The sequence below is a fragment of the Leucoraja erinacea genome, chromosome 12 (genome assembly GCF_028641065.1).
Source record: "Leucoraja erinacea ecotype New England chromosome 12, Leri_hhj_1, whole genome shotgun sequence".
In the NCBI taxonomy this organism is placed as follows: Eukaryota; Metazoa; Chordata; class Chondrichthyes; order Rajiformes; family Rajidae; genus Leucoraja; species Leucoraja erinaceus.
This window is the reverse complement of record NC_073388.1, coordinates 1993683-2014369: the sequence shown is the minus strand read 5'-3', so window position 1 is coordinate 2014369 and position 20687 is coordinate 1993683. Positions and strand designations below refer to the sequence as shown.

The 20687-nt window shown below is 44.3% G+C and overlaps 1 protein-coding gene across 2 annotated transcripts in view; it reads right to left on the bottom strand.

Moving 5' to 3' along the window:
• Window positions 1-1316: 1316 nt before the first annotated feature.
• LOC129701988 (sodium- and chloride-dependent neutral and basic amino acid transporter B(0+)-like) overlaps window positions 1317-20687 on the bottom strand; it is a 43175-nt gene continuing 23804 nt past the window's right edge. For both annotated transcript variants that reach the window (XM_055643446.1, XM_055643447.1), the window contains 6 exons: window positions 11341-11466; window positions 9484-9602; window positions 7476-7575; window positions 4365-4474; window positions 4101-4271; window positions 1317-1903 (listed from right to left, as the gene is read on the bottom strand). In XM_055643446.1, coding sequence (XP_055499421.1) covers window positions 1754-1903; window positions 4101-4271; window positions 4365-4474; window positions 7476-7575; window positions 9484-9602; window positions 11341-11466 — 776 coding nt within the window. In that variant the 3' untranslated portion in view covers window positions 1317-1753. The remainder of the gene's footprint in view (window positions 1904-4100; window positions 4272-4364; window positions 4475-7475; window positions 7576-9483; window positions 9603-11340; window positions 11467-20687) is intronic.

Genomic DNA, 20687 nt, shown 5'->3' with positions numbered 1-20687 from the left:
GAAGGGCCGAATGGCCTACTCCTGCACCTAATTTCTATGTTTCTATGTTTCCTATCCATGTACCAGTCCAAGTATCTTTAAATGCTATAGTAACTGCCTCAATTACCTCCTCTGGTGCTCGTGCAGTTGCCCCTCAGGCTCTCATTAAATCTTTCCCCTCACCTTAAACCTATTTCACTGGTTCTTGATCATCTCACGCTGTGCATTCATAAGATCACCCCTCATCCTCCCGCACTCCAAGGAATAAAGTCCTAACCTGCCCAAACTCTCCATGTAGCTCAAGCCCTTGAGTACTGTCACCATCCTCGTAAATCTTCTCTGCACTCTTTCCAGCTTAATGACATTTCCTGTTGCAGGGTGTCCAGAATTGAACACAATACTCCAAATGTGGCATCTCCAATGTCTTCTATATCAATAATATAACATCCCAATTTCTATACTGAATACCCAGACTGATGAAGGCCATGGCACCAAAGGCCTTCTTGACCACCTTATCCATGTATGGCACCACTTTCAGGGAACTATGTATCTGCACCCTAGATCCCTCAACACTCCCCAGGGCTCTACCATTCACATGACTTCCCAAAATGTGACACCTCGACATTTTTGTCATTTCAGAGTCTGATGGTTGCTTGACTTTAGTTATCCAAGTAACCAGTTGCATAATGACCTCGAACCAATCCCAAACCAGTGGTTACTTCTCACCACATTCTTGCTGTTTAAAATCATTTATTTAAAAGAATGGTACACAAGTGTTTCAGTAGCAATACAGAAGTAAAAAAAAACTTTCATTTCAACTTGAAAGTCTAAAGAAGGGAATGAATTGTGAGCAAGTAATAGGCTAGTTGACATATCAGAGAGTTCAGGAGAAAGAGATCCTTTTTGGGGGGAAATGCACGGACAAGATGTTGCGGAGTGGGGAAGGGGTAGGGGTGAGCTTGTGGAGTGGGGGTGAGTGGGGGTGAGCTTGTGGAGTGGGGGTGAGCTTGTGGAGTGGGGGTGAGCTTGTGGAGTGGGGGTGAGCTTGGAGTGGAGTGGGGGTGAGCTTGTGGAGTGGGGGTGAGCTTGTGGAGTGGGGGTGAGCTTGTGGAGTGGGGGTGAGGTTGTGGAGTGGGGGTGAGGTTGTGGAGTGGGGGTGAGGTTGTGGAGTGGGGGTGAGCTTGTGGAGTGGGGGTGAGCTTGTGGAGTGGGGGTGAGCTTGTGGAGTGGGGGTGAGCTTGTGGAGTGGGGGTGAGGTTGTGGAGTGGGGGTGAGCTTGTGGAGTGGGGGCGAGCTTGTGGAGTGGGGGCGAGCTTGTGGAGTGGGGACGAGGTTGTGGAGTGGGGGTGAGCTTGTGGAGTGGGAGTGAGCTTGTGGAGTGGGGGTGAGCTTGTGGAGTGGGGGTGAGCTTGTGGAGTGGGGGCGAGCTTGTGGAGTGGAGGAGGTGTGAGGGTGAGGGTGAGGTTGGGAGAAGGCCACAGACTACATACAACACACATTGTTGCAACATTCTGCCACGGCACTCGGTGGAGGACGGTGGTTGGTGGTGTGTGGTGGGGATAGTGGCCTCACTCAGCTCCAGAAGATGGCGAATCACATGTTTCTCCTTCCCCAAATATCGATACCCTTCTCCCGTGAGAAATGCAGCCCATGGTCTGCGCATCTGTCCAGGGCAGATGGTGCCTCTGATGCCTGCTTTCAAACGTCATGGATGCTCTCCGACCCTTTGGTCCAGAATGAGCTGAAATATTTCCCTCTGCGATGTTGATGCTTCCTAATTCCTTGATTTGACATCAAAGACCTTGCCGATAAGGGCACGCAGTCGCGACATCTTGGGATCTTCTTGCAATTCATATCGCTTCGTCCTGTGTTGCTTCAAGAATGGACCCCAGTCAGCAGCTGGCTTGAAGCTGGAGCGGAATCTCTGTGGAAAAAAAAATAATCCATCAAGGTCTTGTTCAATCACAATTCTGTTTGAAGATGCACTAACTACAACATATTATTGCCAGGTCTCAAGGGCCTGAGCTGCAGGGAGGGGCTGAGCGGGCTAGGGATAATTAACATATCTCTTGCACCTTGAGATACAGATGCATACGTTGGCCTGCTCTACCTCTCCCTGTAGTTCTGACCCTCAAGTCCTGGCAACATCCTCATAAAGGCGTAATTGTGTAATTATCAATGCCCTTCTGCATCAATCATTAATCTTTTCAATACCTTTATGTGCAGAACCTTGTGATACATATTTGGTTTCAACTGTATCTTTCTGTACACTCATTGCCTACATCTAGCCAAACCAATAGACAATAGGTGCAGGGGTAGGCTATTCGGCCCTTCGAGCCAGCCATGTATCTTCTGCTCTTGGAAAGATAAAATAAAGAGAGATATTGTGGTACAAGGGACATACTTCTTAGAAGTGGCAAAGCTCAAGGAGCAGGGATGGCACAACAGTCAGAGCCACTGCCTCACAGTGCCAGAGACCCAGGTTCGATCCTGACCTCGGGTGCTGTCTTTGCGGAGTTTACACATTCTCCCTGTGACTGTGTAGATTTCCCCTGAGGCAGCTATTATAATAACATTTAAAAGGTGGGACTAGTGTAGTTGGGGAATGTTGGTTGCGGGACCCGTTAACATGCTGGAGGCTATGACTGGCCTTTGCAAAATGTCCCAAATGTGTAGAATTTCCCAAATATGATTTGAATGTGGGAGAATAAAATGGGATTAGTATAGGATCAGTGTAAATTTAGTTTAGTTTAGTTTCTTGTTGTCACGTATACCAATGTACAGTGAAAAGCTTTTTCGATGTGTGCTATCCAGTTAATGAAAAGACTATACATGATTACAATCAAGCTGTCCACTGTGTAAAGGGTATATTATTTAGTGCAAGATAAAGTTTGATTAAAGATACTTCAATGAGGTAGATGGGAGGACAGTAACACACTCTGGCTCGTGAGAAGATGGATCAGTTGCCTGATAACAACTGGGAAGAAACTGTCCCTGAATCTGGAGATAGAAACATAGAAACATAGAAATTAGGTGCAGGAGTAGGCCATTCGGCCCTTCGAGCCTGCAACGCCATTCAATATGATCATGGCTGATCATCCAACTCAGTATCCCGTACCTGCCTTCTCTCCATACCCTCTGATCCCCTTAGCCACAAGGGCCACATCTAACTCCCTCTTAAATATAGCCAATGAACTGGCCTCAACTACCCTCTGTGGCAGAGAGTTCCAGAGATTCACCACTCTCTGTGTGAAAAAAGTTCTTCTCATCTCGGTTTTAAAGGATTTCCCCTTTATCCTTAAGCTGTGACCACTTGTCCTGGACTTCCCCAACATCGGGAACAATCTTCCTGCATCTAGCCTGTCCAACCCCTTAAGAATTTTGTAAGTATGTGTTTTCAAACCTCTTACCTGATGGCAGAGGGGAGAAGGGGGAGTGACCAGCGTGAGACTAGTCCTTGATTATGCTGTTGTAGATGGAGCAAAAGGAAGGGAGGTTGGTTTGCATGATGGTCATGGCTACGTAAACAATTTCTTGGATGGAGCTGTTCCCAAACCATGCTGAGATCCATCCTGATAAAATGCTTTCGATGGTGCATCTGTAGAATCTGGTTGCTGGTTGGCACACACTTAGTGGGCTGAAGAACCTATTTTCAAACTGTATCTCTCTGACTTTAGAGTATTATGTTCAGTTTTGAGCACCATGTTATAGCAAAGAACAAAGATATAGGAAAGGGTGCAGTGAAGATTTACAAGGATGTTGCCAGGACTCGAGGCTCGGAGCTAAGGGGAAAGGTTTAGCAGTCCGCTACCCTTTTTTTTTTTACACAAAAGGGTAATGGGTGCATGGAACGAGCTGCCGGAGGAGGCTGTTGAGGCAGCTACAATCATTTAAGCAACATTTAAGAAATATTTAGACAGGTTTATGGATAGAATAGGTTTAGAGGGATATAGGCCAAACACAGGCAGGTGGGACTGGTGTAGATGGGACTTGATGGTCAGTACAGGCAAGTTGGGCTGAACGGCCTGCTTCCACCCTCTATGACAACTACTATCTTGAAATGAGCTCATTGTTTGAACAGCACAGATATCAATGGCATACTTTAAAAGTTGCTTCCTCACCTGTAGAAAGTTACTACCTTCAGCGAACTTCACCTCCAATATGGCTATGATTGGGATCCACACGAAGCAGAAAATAATCACAAGGCATCCAATTAACGATGACCACAGAGGATACGCAATCGATCCATATGTCATTCCGGTTGGGAATACTGTGCTCCACACTAGCATTAGCTGGGTGAAAAAGTAGCACAAAACAAATTCAGAAGAGAGTGAGGTGGAGTATTTGCAATATGATTATTCTGCCTCAAGGATGTAAACTCTTACTGTCAGGATGCCTGGTGTGATCAAAACCCAACACGCTTTCCACCAGTAGCGGAATAAGATACACTTTACCCCGCACATCATCTCGATGTCACTGATGAAATTGTTTACACCTGTGAATGACATAAAGCAGAGTTGCACAGTCACCCGGTGAGGACATTCTGCTGGGACACGAGATTCCATAACAATATTCAGATGTAACTCAATTGATGAATTTACAGAATACTAATTGTTTCTGTGGGCAGAATTGGTTATAACGTGATTTGATCAGGACCGAGAGACTATCTATCAGTTACTTCGGAAATTGACATGCAGAAAAAAAGTTGTCTTGTGCTTCTTCTTCTCATCGAGTCCACACACAAGATGAGAAGTTGTTCAGCCAGAGCTGAACGCACTTTTCAGCATCTGCATACAATGGAATCTGTCTTGTCGCTTCTTGTGCTTGGTGATGGAAATCTTGGTGGAAACAGGGCCGCCTTTCCTTGACCCCAGCTGTCTTGGTAAAGAAACCCTTTCCATGTAACCTTCCTGCAGTAGGGTAACCTTCCATCATTGTCTCTTCAGAACACAGCTGCTAGTTTAACCACGGGAGACCATTGGAAATGACAAGGGCCCACTTCTACCTGCATAGAAACATCGAACATAGTTACTGGAATAGGCCATTCGGCCCTTTGAGCCAACTCCACCATTCAATATGATCATGGCTGATCATCCAAAATCAGTACCCCATTTCCCCATATCCCTTAATTCCATTAGCCCAAAGAGCTAAATCTAAACATCCAGTGAATTTACCTCCACTGCCTTCTGTGTGAGAGAATTACACAGATTCGCAACTCTCTGGGTGAAGAAATTATTCCTCATCTCAGTCCTAAAAGGCTTACTCATTATTCTTAAACTGTGGCCGCTGATTCTGGACTCTACCAACATGGGGAACATTTTTCCTGCATATAGCCTTTCTAATCCCTTAAGAATTTTATATGTTTCTATAAGATCCACTCTTATCCTAAATTCCAGTGAACACAAGCCAAGTCGACCCATTCTTTCATCATATGTCAGTCCCACCATCCCGAGAATTAACTTGGTGAACCTATGCTGCGCTCCTTCAATAGCAATCATGTCCTTCCTCAAATTAGGACACCAAAACCGCACACAATACTCCAGGGCCCTGTACCTCCTCGCTGCTAAACTCAAATCCTCTCGCAATGAAAGCCAACATGCCATTAGCTTTCTTCACTCCCTGCTGTACCTGCATGCTTACTTTCAGTGACTGATGCACAAGGACTCCCAGGTCTCGTTGCACCTCCCCTTTTCCTAATCTGACACCATTTAGATAATAATCTGCCTTCCTGTTCTTGCCACCAAAGTGGATAACATCACATTGATCCACATAATACTGCATCTGCCCATTCACCCAACCTATCCAAGTCACCCTGCAGCCTCATAGCATCTTCCTCACAGTTTGCACTGCCACGCAGCTTTGTGTCATCTGCAAACTTGGAGATATTACATTTAATTCCCTCGTCAAAATCGTGAACATATATTGTAAATAACTGGGGTCCCAGCACTGACCCTTGCGGCACCTCATTAGTCACTGCCTGCCATTCTGAAAAGGGCACGTTAATTCCTACTCTTTGTTTCCTGTCTACCAACCAGTTCTCTATCCAAGTCAATACCCTACCCCCAATACCATGTGCTCTAATTTTGCACTAAATTCTTGTGGGACCTTGTCAAAGGCTTTTTGAAAGTCCAGATACACTTTTGTCTACAAAACACAACACTATTAAACCATACAACACACAGCCTTTAGATTTTTAGCTTGCAGTAACAAAAGTAAACTTAAAGCTATCCAAAACACCTTTATTATTGAAAATCCTGTGGGGGAAAATGGTATTGCTATTGCAAGTGAGAAACTCTCTAGCCCATAACTCCCCCTAATTGACACAACAGTCTTATTTCTGTAACCCCTACATGCAGAGCTATGTAGAGGAGTACCCACAGTGCCAGATAAATGATGGTACGCCTTCCCTTTCAGTGTGACTTCACAAAACCTTCTCAAATGGTTGAATTGACTGGACATATTGGATCCCAAGGTACTGTGACTGCGAGGTTTCCAGTGGTGGGAGAGTCAAGAACTAGAGGGCACAGCCTCAGAATAAAAGGACGTACCTTTAGAATGGAGATGAGGAGGAATTTCTTTAACCAGAGGATGGCGAATCAGTGGAATTCATTACCACTGACTGCATTGGAGGCCAAGTCATTGGGTATTTTTAAAGATGAGATTGATTGGTGCTTCATTAGTAACAGTGTCAAAAGTTACGGGGAGAAGGCAGGAGAACAAGTTAGGGCTTTATTCTTTGGAGCGCAGAAGGTTAAGGGGGGACTTGATAGAGGTTTTTAAAATGATGAGAGAGATAGACAGAGTTGACATGGAAAAGCTTTTCCCACTGAGAGTAGGGAAGATTCAAACAAGGGGACATGACATGAGAATTAAGGACTGAAGTTTAGGGGTAACATGAGGGGGAACTTCTTTACTCAGAGAGTGGTAGCTGTGTGGAATGAGCTTCCAGTGAAGGTGGTGGAGGCAGGTTCGTTTTTATCATTTAAAAATAAATTGGATAGTTATATGGATGGGAAGGGAATGGAGGGTTATGGTCTGAGCGCAGGTATATGGGACTAGGGGAGATTATGTGTTCGGCACGGACTAGAAGGGTCGAGATGGCTTGTTTCTGTGCTGTAATTGTTATATGGTTAATGGGATGAAAGAGAATGATAGATCAGTCACGATTGAAGGCAGAGTGGACTTGATGGGCTGAATGGCCTAATTCTGCTCCCATGTCTTATACTGAATACCCTCAATCATGTAAGGAAGGAGAGGCATTAATGGGCTTTGTTTATGATTGCATACATGTCCTGGGTCCAGGAAAGATCGTCAGAGACATGTGCCTGAAGATGCTGACTCTCTCCACCACCGACCTGTCTTTGAATTTTGTTCCAGGGTCGAAGTGGATTTTGTGTAGAAGGGGCATAGACATGGATTGCTCCGGATTAACTTACAGACTGAGGCCTGGAACAATGCGGTGATTGCTGAGAAAAGCTAGTTTTGGCTGAGCTTACCGTAGATCCAGTTTATGCCAATTAGTTCAAATAATGCGATTATCGGCAAGCCCCATCCAGAGCAGAATTCATCAAGCAGATTTATCCAGTAAATCCCAGCCTAAAGAGAACAAAGAAATTAACAAACCGCTCTTCTCAGTGTGGGAAGAAACTACAGGTTTATCTTTACCAAGATAGACACAAAATGCTGGAGTAACTCAGTGTGTCAGGCAGCATCTCGGGAGAGAAGGAATAGGTGGCGTTTTCAGTTGAGACCCTTCTTCACTCAAGAGAGAGGGAAACGAGAGGCATGAAAAGATACAGAACAGATCAGAGACAGCACTGATGTCTTGGTTCAACGTGGCCATATATCCTGCAGGGCTTTTGAACAGGTTAATATATGGGAGCAGAAGGAACAAATGCATTGGGGGAAATTTATAACCAGATGGAGAACTCACACAATTAGATCAGACAACTGATTTCACGCTGTTGATATTGAATATTGGGTGGGATATAGGAAGAACATTTGACGTAAGACCTCTGAGTTAATGAGGCTAAAATAATTGCTGCTTCCCTGAGCCCATCGTGCCAGTACTTTAATCTAATTAAAGGATGCACTATCTAATACTTTAACTATTACATTATTTAATCCTTGAATGGTTGCACTGTTTAATAGTTTAATGGATACACTTTTTAATACATTAATAGTTGCACTTTAATACTTTAATGGATGCATAAATTAATACTTTAATGGTTGTACTATTTAATACTTTAATACTACATCAATTGATTTTGCACTATTATGGGCTGGTTAGCCAGTACCTATGACATGTAAAGAATGGCCTCTCTCACTCTATCCCTTTAGGTACAACTTTTCAATCACAAGGAACGTTTAAGTTTGGTCAACTCATCTCCCTTTGCCCCCTTCCAATCATTCCATTAGAAACACAGTTGGCACAAGACGTTTGCAACAGTATCTTTGAACCAAAGCAAACTAAAAGTAATGCAAACAAAACTCCATTCAAGGACCCAAGCAGTCGTTCCAGGTGTAACAGAGGTTCACCTGCACCTCCTCCAACCTCATCTATTGCATCCGCTGCTCTAGACGTCAGCTGATCTACATCAGTGAGACCAAGCGTAGGCTTGGCGATCGTTTCACCCAACACCTCCGCTCGGTCCGCAATAACCAACCTGATCTCCCTGTGGCTCAGCACTTCAACTCCCCCTCCCATTCCGAATCCGACCTCTCTGTCCTGGGCCTCCTCCATGGCCAGAGTGAGGACCACCGGAAACTGGAGGAGCAGCACCTCATATTCCGCTTGGGCAGTTTACACCCCAGTGGAATGAACTTTGACCTCTAATTTCAGGTAGTCCTTACTGTCTCCTCCCCTTCTCAGCTCTCCCTCAGCCCTCTGGCTCCTCCTCTTCCTTTCTTTCTCCCCACCCCCACTCTCACATCAGTCTGAAGAAGGCTCCATAGTTTCGGCCCATTTCGTTTGCTCCATAGATACTGCTGCACCCGCTGTGTTTCTCCAGCATTTTTGTCTACCTTCGATTTTCCAGCATCTGCAGTTCCTTCTTAAACTAAAAGATCCAATGGGTATGCAGGGAATGGAGGGATGTGGATCTTGTGCAGGCAGAGGAGATTACTTTATCTTGGCATCGACATAATGGGCTGAAGGGCCTGTTCCTGTGCTCTTGGAGATGCTGCCTGATCCACTGAGTTACTCCAGCACTGCCTCCTTTTTTGTAAACTAGCATTTGCTGTTCCTTGTATCTACACTGCACTGTTCCACATTTGACGCTCTAACCAAATGTAAAAGGTGATCATCATCACTTTCTTTAAGGAAACAATTTCCAGTTATCCATAAACAGTAAGCATAAAGAGACAGTGATGTTTTATTAACTACTGCATCATTAGTCATGGAATATTAAATATGAGGAAAATAATGATCATGTTGACTTTGCAACATATGCTTTAGTACAGACGGCAAAATTAAATCTCAAAATCCATCAAAAGACGTTGTACCTGCGTCGCTAATAAAAGTCCGCTGAAGAACAAGACGATACAAACGCCCGCTGAGACTTGCATGCGCTTTGTCCGTAACATTTTGGGGAACTTATCCTCCAGAGTAGTTATAATGACTTCTAGAGAAACAAAGCATCAGGTGAGATCAGTTATTGCAAGTTAACCTGTGTAAACTAATATTATCATAATTGGTAATCGTAATTTTATTAGCCAAGTATGTTTTGCAACATACACAGAGTTTGATTTGCCACACAGTCATACCAAAAATAGCAACAAGACGCGCAACTACAAACAGAAAATTTGACATAAACGTCCACCACAGTGGCTCCCACCACATTCACCACTGTGATGGAAGGCAATAAAGTCTTATCTTCTTTCCTCCTTTTCTCCCGTGGTCGGGGCAGTTGAACCATCCGCAGCCAGGGCGATCGAAGATCCCGCGTCGGGGCGATCGAAGATCCTGCGGCTTGGAGCTCCCGAACTCGGTCCTCAACCAAGGGACCGCGAGCTCCATGATGTTAGGTCTGCAGGCTCCCGTGGTTGGTGCTCCCGAGGTCGCTCCCCGCAAGAGGCCGCCAGGCCTCGGAGATATGATACAGAAAAAGTCGCATCACCGTCGGGGAACGAGATAAAAAAAAGTTTCTCTCACCCCCCACATAATACAAAACTAAAGATACAATAAAACATACATTTAACAACAGACTAAAAACAACAAAGAAGGAAAAAGAAGGAACAGACCGTTGGCGAGGCAGCCATCGTTCAGAACCACCTGGTGTCTCTCTACATTTCTTTAAGTCACCTGGCACACCTGGCACAGCTGCTCCCTCATGGTGCCAGAGAACCAGGTTCGATCCTGACCTCGGGTGCTGTCTGTGTGGAGTTTGCATTTTCTCCTTGTGACTGCATGGGTTTCTTCCCACATCCCAAAGACACACCTTTGTAAATTGCCCCTAGTGTGTAGTGTGAGAAAGTGGGATAATACAGAACTAGTAAGGTACGGGCTGATCGCTGGTCGGTGTGGACTCTGGGCCAAATGGCCTGTTTCTATGCTGTATCATTGAACTAAACTATGCTAAACTAAACTGTAGTTAAGGCTTGTTCCCCAACTAAAGTCCTACGTCTATACTCAATTCCCTGTGTATTAATAGTCTTCTTCACCACCCTCTATACCTACAATGCCTCGTTCAGTGCACCTGTACTCTTAAACCCCTCTGTTGTACAATAGTCCCCAGAGCCCTGCCCTTCACTATCAAGGTCCAGCCCTGGTTAATTTCCCTAAAGCTACACCTTGCACTTGCTTGTATTAATCCACATATACCATACACCAGCCCACTTGCCCAGCGGATCATGATCAAGATCCTGCTGGAATTCCTGATAACCAAGAGACAATAGGTGCAGGAGTAGGCCATTCGGCCCTTCGAGCCAGCACTGCCATTCAATGTGATCTTGGCTGATCATCCACAACCAGTACCCCGTTCCTGCCTTCTCCCCATATCGCCTGACTCCACTATTTTTAAGAGCCCTATCTAGCTCTCTCTTGAAAGTATCCAGAGAACTGGCCTCCACCACCCTCTGAGGCAGAGAATTCCACAGACTCACCACTCTCTGTGTGTAAAAGTGTTTCCTCATCTTCGTTCTAAATGGCTTACCCCTTATTCTTAAACTGTGGCCCCTGGTTCTGGACTCCCCCACCTTCACTGTCTACGGTATGACCTACTTTAGTGTTCATTTTTGAAGCAGTGTGCAATAAGCAGTTCGTACAAAAAAAATGCATTAATAATGACTCCGCAAATTGATTGGATAACTTTGCTCTGTGGTGACATGGAATGAAAGTGAAGTTAAAGTCATGGTACTCACCTACTAACACAATCTCACTTGTCAGCCCCAGGATGATGAATGTGGAAAAGAATATGATGGACCAAACAGGAGAAAAGGGCAGGTGAAATATGGCTTCTGGGCAGATAATGAAAGCCAGTCCGAAACCTAGAATGTGGAGAAAAGTTCATTTGGTTTTAATGACGAGGTTCATATCAACACCAAATACTTTGTCAGTCAAATCCAGTGAGACGTCAGATAGCGGGTGGGAAGTGGTGCGGGGAAGGGGTCGGGTAGACCCGGCAGGTGACAGGTGGGGTTGAGTCAAATGGGGGAGGGGAGGATGGAGGGGGTGAGCGAGGCTGGAGGTGACGCAGTGAAAACAAAACGGTTCAAGTTGTGGAATCTGATAAGAAAGGAGAATGGAATCTTCGGATTCCTCCCACATGCCAAAGACTTACAGGTTTGTAGGTTAATTGGCTTGGTATAAAACGTAAGATTCTCCCTAATAGTATTAGTGTGTTGGGATCGCTGGTCGGCGTGGACTTGGTAGGCCAAAGGGCCTTTTACTGTAAAATAAACTAAATTAAAACAATATCGCTGCAAAAACCACCGGCTTGGTCCTGAGTGCAACCAAGGCATTGTAAATTCAGTTGGTGTTTGTGGTGTTCAATGGCCTTACGGTTATTGGGAAGAAGCTGTTCCTGAAACTGGAGGTCACAGTTCTCATACTCCTGTACCTCCTTCCCGATGGCAGGAGTGAATGAGAGGGTGGCCGGGGTGGTGTTGGCACTGATGACACTGGCTGTCTTTTGGAGGCAGCAACTCCAGTAGATCCTTTTGTTGGTGGGGAGGTCAGTAACGGTGACGGACTTGACAGATGATCACCACGTTTTTGATAATGTTCATTCCAGGGTATTCATGGACATCCGGGGGCTCAAATTACATCTGAACAAAGAGCTACAGTGCTGCTGCAGTTGGAAGCATTCCTTCCATCACGGAGATATGAAAGTTAGTGCAATACTTGCCTTACATTTTACTTCCTGAACGTGAAGTGTCACACCAACATCACCCTGTACACCAACATCACCTTGTATATCAACATTACCCTGTACACCAACATTACCCTGTACACCAACATTGTACACCAACATCACCCTGTACACCAACATTGTACACCAACATCACCCTGTACACCAACATCACCCTGTACACCAACATCACCCTGTACACCAACATTGTACATCAACATCACCCTGTACACCAACTTACCCTGTACACCAATATTGTACACCAACATCACCCTGTACACCAACAGTGTACATCAACATCACCCTGTACACCAACATTACCCTGTACACCAACAGTGTACATCAACATCACCCTGTACACCAACTTACCCTGTACACCAATATTGTACACCAACATCACCCTGTACACCAACATTGTACATCAACATCACCCTGTACACCAACATTACCCCTGTACACCAAAGTTTGTATTTCTCACTTTGTTACAAAAAAATTGTTCCCATTTCCTACTCTTCCTACCAAAATGTGGATGATCATCCATGATCATATTGAATGGCAGTGCTGGCTCGAAGGACCGAATGGCCTACTCCTGCACCTATTGCCTATTATCTATTGTCAAAATAAACCATGGCACGGTGTCGCAGCAGTAGAGTCGCTGCCTCTTTCTTTCTTTTAAAATCTTTTTATTGTTTTTTTTTCAAAAACAAAAACAAAACAAAACAGAATGATGATAAACATAAATATTGATACATAGGGATCAGGATTACATTAATAACAGGTATAACCTAAATATGAGTCCAGTGTCAAAATACACATTGAATATAGACCTCCCGGTCTCTATGTAAATATAGTTAAGTGTTTAAAAGAGAACTCGTATATAAAAAAACAAAAAGATAAAAAGAAAAAAAGAGACAAAAGGAAAAAACAAAACCCCCCTAAACTGAAGAAAAAAAGCAAAACAGAATCTGGGCTGCAAAGAATTCCAATAATTTAAGTCCCAGTTTGGTGTCATTCCATTCCACCATATAAAGGTAAAAGAATTATTATAACAGTTGGAGAGGAGACAATTTATGTTGTGTGAAAATGTTGAATAAATCTTCCCCAAGTCCTATCAAATTTAACCAAGGGTTCAACAATGTCATTCCTAATTTTTTCTAAATTTAAACGATATCGTTTCAGAGTACCAATGGAGTGTGGTCGGAGGTACAGAAATAGCATCAAACATTTATTTCCAATATTTTTCCAAAGAAGGGCAGGACCAAAACATATGAGTCAATGAGGCCACTTCAGAATCATATCTGTCACAGGTAGGATTTATAATTACCATAAAAACTAGCTAACTTATCTTTTGACATATGAACTCTGTGAACCACCTTGAATTGTATCAAAGCGTGTCTTGCACACATTGAGGAAGTATTAACTAATTGAAGAATCCTCTCCCATTTTTCTGTAGGTAGAGAAATTTGGAGTTCTCTTTCCGGTCATTCTTAATTTTATCAAATGTATCTATTTGTAATCTCAAAATCAACTCATAAATAGTCGTTATCAAGCCTTTCTGATAAGGGTTCAAATGTAAAACATTTTCCAAGATTTCGGTTTGATGTGGTAACGGAAAAAAGGGTAGAGTAGCCTTCAGAAAATGTCTAATTTGTAAATATCTAAAAAAGTGTGAGTTAGGCAGATTATATTTATTGTTGTTCAAAAGATATAAAACAACCATCCAAAAACAAATCGCGAAAAGCTACAAATTCCTTCCTCTTCCATAACAGAAAGGCTTGATCAGTACTAGAAGGTGGGAAGAAAAAATTAGATATGATAGGGCTCGATAAGATAAAATCATTCAATCCAATAAACTTACGAAATTGAAACCATGTTCGGAATGTATGTCTTATTATTGGATTAGTGGAGGCAGGTTCATTGGTATCATTTAAAAATAAATTGGATAGGCATATGGATGAGAAGGGAATGGAGGGTTATGGTATGAGTGCAGGCAGGTGGGACCAAGGGGAAAAAAAATTTGTTTGGCATGGACTTGTAGGGCCAAGATGGCCTGTTTCCGTGCTGTAATTGTTATATGTTATATGGTTGTTATATGGTTAGTCGCATATTCATTCAATCTCGTAATTGTAAAAGGTAACGAGGCCCCTAGAATAGAAGCCAATGATAGCCCTTGCATAGAATCACGTTCAAGATTTATCCATCCTGGGCATTGGGTATCTTCTAAACCTTTTGTCCAAAATGTTAAACAACGAGCATTAACTGCCAAATAGTAGAATCTAAGGTTCGGCAATGCCAAACCACCGTCTTTTTTTGATTTCTGTAAATATTTTTTACTTAGTCTGGAATTTTTATTCTGCCATATTTATGAAGACATTTTGGAGTCAATAATATCAAAGAAAGATTTAGCAATAAAAATTGGTGTCATCTGAAATAAATACAAAAATTTAGGTAAGATAAACATTTTAATAGCATTAATTCGGCCGATTAAAGATAAGGACATTGGTGACCATTTAGTAAACTGTTTGATATGGTCAATTAGAGGTGTAAAATTAGCTTTAAATAAATCTTTGTGTTTCTTGGTAATCTTCATAGCTAAATAAGTAAAACATTCAGTAGTCAATCTAAATGGAAACTGTGCATAATTCGAAACTAGATTGTTGAATGGAAAAAGCTCACTCTTACTAAGATTTAGTTTATAACCCGAAAAACTACTAAATTGATTAAATAGTGCTACTATTGCCAGAATAGATTTCTCAGGGTTAGAAATGAATAATAACAGATCATCTGCATAAAGATAGCTTATGTGTCTTATTCCCGCGGACAATACCAAAAATATTAGGGGATTCCCTAATAGCGGTGGCCAAAGGTTCCAAAGCAATATCAAACGGTAAAGGGCTTAAAGGACAACCCTGTCTAGGACCTCGAAAGAGCCTGAAAAAAGGGGATCTCTAATTATTGGTAAGTACAGGAACCTGAGGTATATGATATATCAGCTTGATCCAAGAAATTTTCCAGTGCATTGAATAAGTATTCCCAATCTACTCTATCAAATGCCTTCTCGGCATCAAGTGAAATGACACATTTTGGAGTTTTATTTGATGCTGTATATACGATATTCATTAATCTCCTAACGCTAAAGAATGAGTAACGATTTTTAATAAAACTTGTCTGATCTTCAGAAATAATTTGTGGTAAATTATTATTTTCCAATCTCATGGCTAATATTTTGGAAAGAATTTTGGAATCTACATTTAACAGTGATATAGGTCTATATGATGTCACTTCAGTAGGGTCTTTATCTTTTTAAAGAATTATGGTAAACATAAAAGGCTTCTTTAAAAACCTTGCATGGCCAGGGAGACAGTAAACTTGAAAAATACTTAAAAAATTCTACTGTAAACCCATCTAAACTGGGAGCTTTACCAGAATTCATCGAGAGGATTGCTTTCTGTATTTCTTCCTCCGTGATGGGTTTGTCTAACAACAAAGACTCATTATGTGATAAATTTGGCAAATTCAGTTTCTTTAAAAACTCATGCATTATATTGGAATCAGTAAGAAATTCTGATTGGTATAGTGAGGTATAAAATTCCTGAAAGGATTTAATAACTTCTTCATGGTCTACAGTCAAGTGCACCATCCCATTTACTCACTTTAGTAATCTGACGTTTGGCAGACACCGCTTTTAACTGATTAGCGAGTAATTTACCAGATTTTTCGCTATGTATACAAAATTGACTTTGGTTTTAAGTAGCTGATTCTCAATTGGTGATACTGATAACAAATCATGTCTCAATTGAAGTTCAACTCTATTCTTATAGAGTTCTAAACCATGAGCTTTTTTTTTAAATCAACTTCTTTAATCTCATCACCGAATATACGTATTTCATTTTGAGTTTGTTTTTGAACCCCGCGGAGTATGAAATAATTTGACCACAAATATATGCCTTAAAAGCATCCCAGGCTACACCATTGGATATTTCTTCAGTAGAATTTGTTAAGGCGAAAAAAGCAATCTGATCTTTAATGAAATTAACAAAATTTAGATCTTGAAGCAAAATAGAATTTTACTTCGGAGTCACGTGAGTGACTACGTGAAGAACCCACCCAGCGCGCAGGCGCGGCATTACGTCAGCAGTGCAACAGCGGCAGCAGCTGGAGCCAGGCTCTCCAGCTGCAGCATAAGGACAAGACCTCAGGTAAGTGCCTTTTTTGTGTTACAGAGTCGCTGGAGGGAAATAATGGCCTCTCGAAAGCGACCAGCCAGGAGGACTGCCTGCCCAACTCCACCCGAGGAGGGGTCCATAGCGGGACGGCAGCCTCTCGCAGCGGAGGAGCCTTTTCAACGCTCCCGCTCACCCGACACCGAGCCGCCCCCAGTGCTGCAGATTTCAACGCCCCGCACAGGGAGGAAGGCGACACATAAAACCGACCGGCCGGTGTCCTCCGATGAAGCGGAGGAACGGGAACACTCTCCCCCACCGAAAAGGGGAGACGCTCGGATTAGCTGCATGAGGCAGCTCCTAGAGCAAATGATAAACGAGGAGATGCAGGCTAGGCATCTCCCAGGAGGACGGGCTTTGGCCTCCTCTCCACACCCTTCTGTACCCTCTATGTTCGAGGGCAGTAAGGGAGGCCAGGACTGGGCTGGCCTATCCCAAGGGCAGGCGGAGGATACCATCAGCATGCCGGGCGTGCTTGAAGAAGAGCTACTGGGTGTAGTGGGGAGATACGCAGCGCCCCCAACGACTGGGATGGTGTTGCCACCCAGATTGGCGGCCAGCATAAACAGGCTGTCCAACAACCCGCTGCAGGACAAGGCTGTCCAGCAGGCCCTTGACACGTACACAGCGCCAGAGAATTGCGAGGCGCTGAGGGTCAAGACGGTCAATGGGCAGATCTGGAACCAGCTGGGGCAGCAAATCAGGGCTCAGGAAGTCAAGATGCAGCGAGTCCTGAAGCTCCACTCAGCAGCCGTCACCGCCTTTGCTCGGTCCGTTGGGAAATGAAGACCTGACCATACCCCAGCAGGATGCCCTCGCACTGATGTGCAGTACCACCTATGAGCTAAACAGCCTACGGAGGGACAACATCAGGCCCGCCCTCAACCCTACATATGCCGGCCTCTGTAAAGCTCCAGCGCCTGAACGAGAGGCGCTGCTATTTGGTGCGGATCTGGCCAAAAGGCTGAAGGAGTTGGAAGAGGCGGCCAAACCAGTAGGCCTCATGAGGGCAGGGCCAGGACCGAGCAGGGTGAAGACACCCAGTTGGCAGCACGCCTCGGCAGCCACCAGCAGGTACCGAGCTGGTGAAAGCCTGGTGACCGCCTCCCACTACCCCCAGAGCTCTTTTTTAGAGCGGGGCCCAGAACGGAGCCGTGGGAAGATGCGCCGCCCCACCGCAGCACCAACGCGGACAACCTTGGGCCAAACTCACCGAAAACGACCCCACAAGTAAACATGGAGGTAGGTGGGTCTGGTTCCTGTCAACATACACAGACAAAGGGTGTAGTATTAACAGGAGGACGTTTGAGGTTTTTCAAGCATGTTTGGTGCTCCCTTACTAACAATAAGTTTATACTCAACAGTATTAGTGGATATAAAATTGAGTTCAAACCAGGCATAGAACCGCCGGTTCAGCACATGCCCCAAAGGGTATTCCTTCCCTCAGTAGTTGAGAAGGTACAAGGACAAGCTGAACTTGATCGGCTCGTGGCTAAAGGCATCATAGAAATGACCACACACGAGCCGCAAGAATTTGTGTCTAATATTTTTCTCAAATCCAAAAAAGATGGCGGATGTCGCATTATTATTGATCTGACGTCACTTAATCAGTCTGTTGAGTATCAACATTTCAAAATGGAGACATTTGTCACTGCCAGACAACTGATCTCTAAGGGATACTACATGGCAAGCATAGATATCAAAGATGCTTACTATTTGGTACCCATTCATAAAGATTATTATAAATATCTGAAATTTATCTGGAGGGGCCAGCTATGGCAGTACCGAGCCTTGCCCAATGGGTTAACGACAGCTCCCAGGTTATTCACGAAAATTCTTAAAGTGGCCATGAAGAAATTGAGAGAACTAAAACATTTAGTCGTGGCCTATCTGGACGATGTTCTCATATTAGGCAGAACAAGGGAACTAGCTGTCGCAGGAGTTTTAGCCACTAAACAACTCCTTGAAACTTTGGGCTTCATCCTTCACCCAGATAAATCAATATTGGAGCCTACTACTAACATGGATTACCTAGGCTTCACTATTGACACTATTCATATGACTGTCACTCTGCCCAGAGATAAAAAAGCTTCACTTATCGAAGCTTGTAACCATTTGATTGCTACACCGCAACCTAGGATACGGCATGTAGCCAGGGTTATTGGCTCCATAGTAGCAGCATTCCCGGCTGCCCAACATGGGCCCTTGCATTATCAAAATTTACAAAGAGCAAGGACTCATGCATTACGTCTCAATAGGGGACATTATGACCGCAAAATGGAATTACCCACTGAAGCCAAATCAGAACTTCAGTGGTGGGTTGATAATATTTGGCACAGTCACAGTCCTATCGCCATAACCAATCCTAACATAATCATTACAACGGATGCCAGTGCTTTAGGCTGGGGAGCTACTAACTCCATAGACAGCACGGGTGGCAGATGGACTAACTCAGAGGCATCGCTACTACAATCACTGGGCATTAACTTTTTGGAAATGCTCGCCGCCTTTTATGGGCTAAAAGCATACGCATCTGATATGCGGCACGTGCATGTTAGGATTATGATCGACAACACTACGGCGGTATCTTATATCCAGCACATGGGTGGGATAAAATCAGTATCATGCGACAAATTAACTGCTATAATCTGGCAATGGTGTGTCGAGAGACATATTTGGCTATCAGCTGCCTATTTACCAGGCAAGCTAAATTTAGTGGCGGACACCAGGTCACGGAAATTCAATGACAACATCGAATGGATGTTGCACCCTAAATTATTTGCTAAAATTGTCAAGCAATATGGTACGCCAGATATAGATTTGTTTGCGTCTAGACTAAATCACCAACTACCCATGTATGTGGCTTGGGAACCAGACCCAGAGGCAGCAGCGGTAGATGCCTTCACGCTGGATTGGGGAAATTTCTTTTTCTATGCTTTCCCTCCCTTCTGCCTCATCAGTCAGGTACTCCAGAAAATCCAGGCAGACTCAGCCTCCGGCGTTCTGGTCGTACCCGACTGGCCTACCCAACCATGGTTCCCAATGTTCCACGACATGGTGGTAGAGACACCTATGGTCCTTCAACACCACCCCCAATTATTGACTCACCCGGTAACTGGCATTAGCCATCCATGCCACCAAAAATTGAACCTCCTGGTTTCCAGATTTTGACCAGGCCTTACCGGGGATTGGGGTTATCAGAGAGAACAATCTCCACCATGTCAGCATCCCTGCGAGTTTCCACCAAAAAACAGTACCTGACCTTCATCAGGAAATGGGAACAGTACTGTCTGGACGCAGGGACATCCTACAAGACGGCTTCGATCTCGGATGTGCTGGAGTTCCTGGCCCACCTGCACCATGACCTGAAGATGAGCTACAGTGCCATTAATACAGCTCGGAGCGCCCTGTCCGCATACCTCATGCCCATAGGACAGCACAGTGTGGGATCCCACCCTCTGGTTATCAAACTCCTTAAGGGGATCTTTAACATCAAACCCCCTACACCTAGATACACCCATATGTGGGATGTGAGTGTAGTTCTGACATACCTTCGAGGTTGGCCTCCGGTGGGATCCCTGAGCCTGGAACAGTCCACTTATAAGACCCTCATGCTCATGGCGCTTGTTTCAGCTCAGAGGGTTCAGTCGCTACATCAGCTGAATCTGAGCCACATGGTGACCACCCCAGATACCATTACTTTCACCATGCCGGGGTTGGTAAAACAAAGTAGACCAGGTACATCCAATTCCCCGTTGATCTTCCGGGCATACCCTCCAGAACCTAGGCTGTGTGTGGTGACCCACCTTCGCCATTATTTAGACACTACCCAATCTATTAGAGGGAGAGAGAAAGCCTTATGGGTTAGCCACAGAAAGCCTTTTGGACGGGTTACCAGCCAGACTTTATCCAGATGGTTGAAACAGGTCCTTAACATGGCAGGGATTAACACAAATCTTTTTAAATCCCATTCAACCAGGGCAGCGTCCACCTCAGCGGCGGATAGGATGCAGGTTCCCCTAGACCACATCCTCAGAGCAGCGGGATGGTCTAGGGAATCGACTTTTCAAAAATTCTACAGGAAACCGCTGATGGAACAGGACGTCTTTGCGGAAACCATTTTAGAAACCGCAAA